The following is a 7,859-nucleotide window of genomic DNA, read 5'->3' on the forward strand; positions in this document are numbered from 1 at the left end:
TTGATAGCGGGATAAAGAGTAGTCTGATGAATGTGGTGATGGCACTCATTCCGGAACTCAGTCGGTTGAAGTACGCGTCAGGAGTGGTTGCTCTTGACCTGGCAGTCTAGTACTTAGACAATCTTATGATCAACCTATAAAGCAATTCACCCTTCATCAGGAATCGCACTTTGTTCCCTGAGGGAAGAACGTTTGCAGGAACTGTTTAATTCACCATACTAAGAACGATGCGTGAAATAAGCAACCCTCATCCATCGATCTAGAATAACATAAAACCGACTATTGACTTCTAGCTAGATGGTGATCCTGTCCCCCTTAATGTCATGCCTGCTATGGCTCCTGTCTAACTGTGGGTTCAAGTTGAAACTATCCGAGTGCCGTTTGTAACGTTACTGGTAAGATCAGACAGTAAGTACATGCAGAATGCCTTACAAGTACGAATCTCTCATTCCGATGGTTGTTCTATCGAAGAGTCTAGACTGACCCTCCAAAAGGGGAAGGGAAAACGACTGTCTGTTTAGTTGCTCAGATAAGCATCAGTCAGGTTGTACTTTGAATGTTGGCATAGTCAGTCGATGGTTGGGCAAGGCTCGTTTGTAATAAAGGGAAGTAGCCTTCTTACACGATGTGAGCCTGGCATCCTTGGCGAGTTCTTTAAGGACTACTTTGTGAATGAAGTGCGAGTGCCAAAATAGACGGAACTGTCAGAAGGATGCTACCCCAACCCCAACCCCAACCCCAACCCCAACCCCAACCCCAACCCCAACCCCAACCCCAACCCCAACCCCTTAAAGGAGAGAGACCTAAAGGCCATGTTGAATGTAAAGTGATAATATTTTTATGACAAAATTGTAAAGGCGGTTGTTATTTTTTTGCATTGGGACCCATGAACCTATAAAAAGTATTAAGGATGGATAATAAAGAGAAAGAAGGGGTTGTATCAAGGTAGTTAGTTACCTTTCTCCCCAATAACATTACAAAATCTGTTCATCCAATAAAATTTAAGTTCCCCGGTCGGAATCTATCCGAATAGGGTTTAAAAGCAAAATTTACCATTCATAAATAATCATACATATGCAGATCTTCGTCAAGACCTTGACTGGCAAGACCATCACCCTTGAGGTTGAGGCTTCCGACACCATCGACAACGTGAAAGCCAAGATCCAAGACAAGGAAGGCATCCCTCCCGATCAGCAGAGGCTGATCTTTGCTGGAAAGCAACTCGAGGACGGCAGGACTCTCTCCGACTACAACATCCAGAAGGAGTCTACCCTCCACCTTGTGCTGAGACTACGAGGTGGTATGCAGATCTTCGTCAAGACCTTGACTGGCAAGACCATCACCCTTGAGGTTGAGGCTTCCGACACCATCGACAACGTGAAGGCCAAGATCCAAGACAAGGAAGGCATCCCTCCCGATCAGCAGAGGCTGATCTTTGCTGGAAAGCAACTCGAGGACGGCAGGACTCTCTCCGACTACAACATCCAGAAGGAGTCTACCCTCCACCTTGTGCTGAGACTACGAGGTGGTATGCAGATCTTCGTCAAGACCTTGACTGGCAAGACCATCACCCTTGAGGTTGAGGCTTCCGACACCATCGACAACGTGAAGGCCAAGATCCAAGACAAGGAAGGCATCCCTCCCGATCAGCAGAGGCTGATCTTTGCTGGAAAGCAACTCGAGGACGGCAGGACTCTCTCCGACTACAACATCCAGAAGGAGTCTACCCTCCACCTTGTGCTGAGACTACGAGGTGGTATGCAGATCTTCGTCAAGACCTTGACTGGCAAGACCATCACCCTTGAGGTTGAGGCTTCCGACACCATCGACAACGTGAAGGCCAAGATCCAAGACAAGGAAGGCATCCCTCCCGATCAGCAGAGGCTGATCTTTGCTGGAAAGCAACTCGAGGACGGCAGGACTCTCTCCGACTACAACATCCAGAAGGAGTCTACCCTCCACCTTGTGCTGAGACTACGAGGTGGTATGCAGATCTTCGTCAAGACCTTGACTGGCAAGACCATCACCCTTGAGGTTGAGGCTTCCGACACCATCGACAACGTGAAGGCCAAGATCCAAGACAAGGAAGGCATCCCTCCCGATCAGCAGAGGCTGATCTTTGCTGGAAAGCAACTCGAGGACGGCAGGACTCTCTCCGACTACAACATCCAGAAGGAGTCTACCCTCCACCTTGTGCTGAGACTACGAGGTGGTATGCAGATCTTCGTCAAGACCTTGACTGGCAAGACCATCACCCTTGAGGTTGAGGCTTCCGACACCATCGACAACGTGAAGGCCAAGATCCAAGACAAGGAAGGCATCCCTCCCGATCAGCAGAGGCTGATCTTTGCTGGAAAGCAACTCGAGGACGGCAGGACTCTCTCCGACTACAACATCCAGAAGGAGTCTACCCTCCACCTTGTGCTGAGACTACGAGGTGGTTTCTGATCGCTTTGATTCCCCCAAATTCCTAATACAATATATCAAATCACTTTATTTTGTGCTGAAATAATTTGATTATGAATTAGATCAAATAGTGGATAGCCATTCGCCTGGCACCTGCCATCGCTGTCTTCTTGATGTACCTGCTTAATTTCTTAGTCAACTTGCTTGCACAATTCCGTAGGGATTAACAACTCAAGATATTGCTAGCCAAGGCAGACAGACTACTCTTCTTCGCAGGAGCGACAGGAGTCTGCAGCATCTACTTCTACCAAGCAGACATTGTATAATGCGTATTCTCGTATATCTCACTAGTTGCGTATGGAGGGATGTTGGGAGGATTGGTCAACTACTAAAAATTCTCTGAACATAAAAGAAGCATACTGGTGATGATCTACATCAGCAGTGTGTGGGTATGGCTGTGCTATGTACTGGTGGACTTCATTGTGCTCTACAATAAATTTTAAAGCTGACTTTTGCAATCATTTACGTTCTTTCTTCTTTATTGCGGGCTGGTTCGTGTTCTGTCGCTCTAGCTCCTTTCGCAGCATTTCTCTTAACTAGCGATAGTCCTGGTCGACCTTCTCAATGCTCTGTTTGGTATGATTGCGTGTCTTCTTTAGATTTTAGATGTTTTCGCGGATGCGAATGAGGGCATGAAGGTTAGGGTTGTTGCTGATCTGGTGAGATGGAAAACCTCTCTCCAATTTTGTTCGCTTTTCAGGACCTTGGAAGATTTCTTCTTTTCGTTCATGAGGTCGGTTACTACTTAATAGAAATATGGTCGATTCTGATCACACTGTCATTGTGGAGGAAATGCCGGACCCACTCTCCTAGCAGCGCTGTCTTATCCTGCCCCACCATGACCCTGAATTCTTTTAGAACGCATCCCGCCTCATCCAAAAGCTGCGTGATGGACCCAGCGCCTACCATCTAGCTCTGACAATTGAAGAGATAATAACTCGGTTCGAGCTCACCTACTTCCCTGCAGAGAAGCGTCGGGTGCAAGTTTAATCCTTGAAGCTGGCTCTGGACAGGTTCAGCAACTAGAAGTTCAACAAGAGGACAATTCCATTCATATGCGAGGCAGTGCTAAACAGCCCCGTAATTTTGCGGGATCTCATTCCCATCTTACGGAAGGGAATAAACAGCTAACTCCACTTGACCCAAAGACAAGCCCTTTGTCTGGTTGCCAGCATGTTCTTCTGCGTCCTCCCACCACAGTTCTTCACCAAGCGGCAACTCACATTCAAGTATTTGTTCGGCATCAAGACTGCTCTGGCCAACTAAAAGATCCGATTCTTCTTGGGGTACTTCGATACGGCTTGTGAGGCCGACCTTACCCACAATATCATCCTGGTGCGCAAGCAAGGCACCCCTATTGTATGGCAGTATGCGGGAGAACCCATCATCAATCCTGAGGCCACTTGGGAGTACTACCAGGAGTAAAATGTGTTTGTCGATTTCGCCAATAAGAAAATTGGCGGAGGGGTGCTTGGCAAAGGAGCAGTGCAGGAAGAAATCCTGTTCATGCTGCATCCCTAGGCTCTGGTGTCAATCCTGGTCTGCTAATAACTGGAAGACAACTAAGCATTATTCATCTTAGGCCTGACCAAGTACAGTGTCAATGAAGGATATTCCGAAACACTACTATATAGAGGACCGCACATCGATACTCGTCCTTTCGATGCCTATGATAAACGTTGCACTTGCCTGGTAGCCATAGACGCGCTGAATTTCTAGGGCACCTTGCAAGACCAGTTTTCAACCAGGTTTCTGGAAAGGTAGCTCAACAAGGCATATCTCGGGTTCCAACTATGTGAATACATTGACAGTGAAGAGGTCATAAGCACTGGGATGTGGGGGTGTGGGGCTTTTAGGGGCAACCGGTAATTGAAAATACTCATACAAATCATGGCTGCTTCTTTTGCTTCGAGGAAGCTGACCTTCCACAATGTTGAGGAGCGAGAGCTAGGTGGACTATGTGCTGCTCTAGATGAAGTAACAGTGGGTCAGTTGTACCAGCTCATCCAAGAGTATCGTGCAAAGGGGTCATCTTCAAATCTATGGGAATGGCTGATGAAATACGGAGTTTGAACAAGCTTGTCAATGCTTCTTATTTAATCAATATAATGAGACCTCTTTCACAGTACAACCAGACTCCTCCCCCCAGTCGGTACAAGAGTCACACAGATCGCCAGTTCCAAACAGATCGAGGCAAGCCTACCTCCCTATATTAGCCCATAGACCCCCCTCTATTCCCAGTCACTCCATAGTCCCCTGACTAGGAAAGCCAACTGATTGCCGCCAATTTCAAAAAACTAGACATCAAAGAGCACTTGCAGCAGCTCATACAGGAAGAACTGCTGGGATTTCTAAGACCGGCCCCACACGAGCAGTAGCAGGTGTAGGCAGTCGATAAAGAGAGGGTAGTGATAGTGGAGGCTATATGGGAGGCAGAGTTACCTGAAGAGGAGTATGGGCAGGTGGATGCAGTGAGGATGTACAGTGAATGTGATTCAAGTTTATGAAATGCATGCCAACACAGGTAGAGGCAGTGATTTATTCCTAATGAATCCTTTGCCGATGATCTTGTGAGGTTGATAGAAGGTACGATTAGGCCTGTTTATTGTCTTGCTTATTGATTCGTACAGTCTTTCATTCTCCAGCCTAATCTCCTCCTTTCGCCAATATTTACGCAGGTAGTTGTTCGCCTTCTTATGCAGCTTGTGCGAGTGTTTATTTCTTTGGTTGATGTTGACCAACTTGTGATAGAGGATCATGTTAGCTGAGTTGGTTTAATACTCTATGCTGTTCTGCTTCCTCAAATTGGACGTGGAATGGCGAATGATGCCAGAGCTGGGTTTGGGGTTGGCATGGATGATTGAATCGATGCGTTTGAGGTACTTATGGTAGCTCAGTTCCCTCTACTTGATGCTGTAATAGTTAAGGGAGTGCAAGGAGATGGCACTGAAAGTATGTTTCATGAATACTGGTTAAAAATTGTTGTTTATCAAAGATGAAAAAACTATCAGCATCAAGAGTGTTGTTTTCGTTCTTTATTAAAGCAGTTTTCTTATCCTGGTTCATGTACAATTCCAGATGTCTAACCGTTTTCAGAAGTACACGAATGATTGGTTTCAGGGGCAGTTACTTAAGTTGGAATCTCTCTTTCCTATATGGCTTGCTAAATAGCTGGGCAGCAAGAACTGCGAATATGATTTATAATTTACATGAGGAATAAAATGCTCTATTTGGAATGGCCTAAAGTTAATAGCCCGTTGTGTCCAGCACAGTGCCTAACGCCAACAAAGAAGGCAACAGGCTGACAAGATGGTTTCGAAACGATCATTTTTTATAATGCTTAATGAAAAAAAGGCCTGGACGGTCGATGTAATTATCCTTACTAGTAGGACTAACTCATCCTGAAACTGGTTTAAGAGTTCGGATAAAAGAAATGGACCCAGATCTCAAAAAGACTTAACTTATAACTGGGGTCTGATGTCCGCAATGGCAAACAGATCCGCTAGAGATTTCATAACCACCTCGACCCAAGAATCAGTAAGGACTAATGGACCCTCGAGGAGGAGGAGGAACTGCTAAGACTGCAAAAGAAAATGGGAAATAAGTGGTCCAAAATGTCAAGACATATAGCCGGAAGGTAACCATCCTCACAAGGACCGACAACAACATAAAAAACCACTTCTACTCGATTTTACGCAGGACGATAAGATGGCTCAACAAGTAGATCAGTAAGCATAGAATAACCTGTGTAACTACTCCAAAACATATCAAGTCTTAGCTCCTGTCTAAAATTATTGCAGTCTCAGTTTCGGAAATGAGTTCAGGGGCCACTGAGGACACGGCTCGGACAATCATGCAGAATCTGTACGAGATTGGCATTCGCAAGAGCAGGAACTTGATCACCACCTGTGAGTACATTGAGAGGTGCTCTGACTTGTACAAGAATATTCTGGACTTCAAAAAAGAACTCAAAAAGATCAAAGAGGATTCCTCCTGCCAGATCAAGAATAAGGAGAGGATTATGGAGAAAGAGAAAGTGGAAAAGCTATAAGAGAAGGAGGAAAAGGAGGATTTGGAAATGGTTGATTAGCAGGGGAAAAGGATTAGCATCAAGCGAACCAGCATAAGCATGAGCCGGGGTTTAGATAGCGAGTCCATTAGATGATTTGTCCCCCGCCGCCCATGTCAGAGAATTATTCGGTGTATAGCTTCGTGAACAGCCCAATAACCCCATGCGACATGCAGTACTCCTTGGCGTTCGGGCCAGCCTCCTTTTTTATTACCAACCACAGCTTCATCCAAGGAATTTCATAGTAAAAACCATGACCTTTGAACAACGATATTAATTTAATATGGTAATTGGTTGTGAGACGGTTTAAACTCAGGTCAGAGGTGTTTGTACCTGTGGACCATTGAGCTGACTCAGATAGCTCTAAGCTACTTACGTTTCAGTTTCAATTCTTCACAGTCTATTTATAGTCGGGAGCTAACCACAACTCAATAGGATGACAAATCAGATAATAAACAGCTTGTTCAACAAAGAAGAATAAGCTTGTAATGAACGTAGCCATTTACTGTCAGACTACAATATAATATACATATTCCTCCTCCATTCTTTTTCACTTTTATTCTAGATAGCTTTGAATAATAGCTTTGAATGAGAGCACGACTAAAGGTGTTATGTGGCTTGTCTATGATGATAACTTAATCAAAGTCTGAATTAGATGAAGCAGTATCCAAATGGGATGATAGGGTTCGATATAGTCTTTCTTGACATAGAGGATAAAACATTCACAGAGTTCTCTTTCCACTCCCCATATAGTGAGTACAGACCCATCGTGGTTTTAAGCCCTGTAGTCAAAATACTTCTTAACTAAGCTAAGAAACTACTGCAAGCACAATATCCGATTAGAACAGTTCTGGATGCTCGATCGAATCGTGCAAGCTAGGATTGATTGCAGAGATAGAAAGGCACAAGAAAGCAGTAACTGAAACTGTACTGTTCTTTGTTGATTTCCGGAGTGCATAGATTCAGTGGATAGGGATAAACTGTTCCGAATCATTCAGTAAAAGAACATATTCGACCATAGCTAGCTGCAACTATTATAATTCCTGTATCCAACACTTATGTACGATATGGCGACCGTAGCATTAAGACAACCAATGGCGTTGCACAGGGCTCACCCTATCACCCATGCTGTTCGATCTGTACGTAGATTCTCTCATTGAGCAACTTGACTCAGCTGGACTCTTTACTCGCATGTTTGCTGACGATCTCATTGTGATGGGCTCGCATTAACAAGCCATGTCTGGGATCAACTTGATTGTCTATCAAAAACAAAATGGAGGTAAACAAGAGCAAGAGTGGATTGATGTACATGGACAGGGGATAA

General features: G+C 45.0%; 1 protein-coding gene across 1 annotated transcript; it reads left to right on the forward strand.

Annotated features, from left to right (window-relative positions):
- The first annotated feature begins 1,070 nt into the window (after positions 1-1,070).
- On the forward strand, positions 1,071-2,472 carry LOC308128267 (polyubiquitin). Its single transcript, XM_080493967.1, has one exon. The coding sequence runs from the start codon at positions 1,075-1,077 to the stop codon at positions 2,446-2,448; it is 1,374 nt and encodes a 457-aa protein (XP_080350093.1). The 5' UTR covers positions 1,071-1,074; the 3' UTR covers positions 2,449-2,472.
- The last annotated feature ends 5,387 nt before the right edge of the window (positions 2,473-7,859 follow it).

The sequence above is a fragment of the Lipophrys pholis genome (genome assembly GCF_963383615.2).
Source record: "Lipophrys pholis genome assembly, contig: SCAFFOLD_302, whole genome shotgun sequence".
NCBI lineage: Eukaryota > Metazoa > Chordata > Actinopteri > Blenniiformes > Blenniidae > Lipophrys > Lipophrys pholis.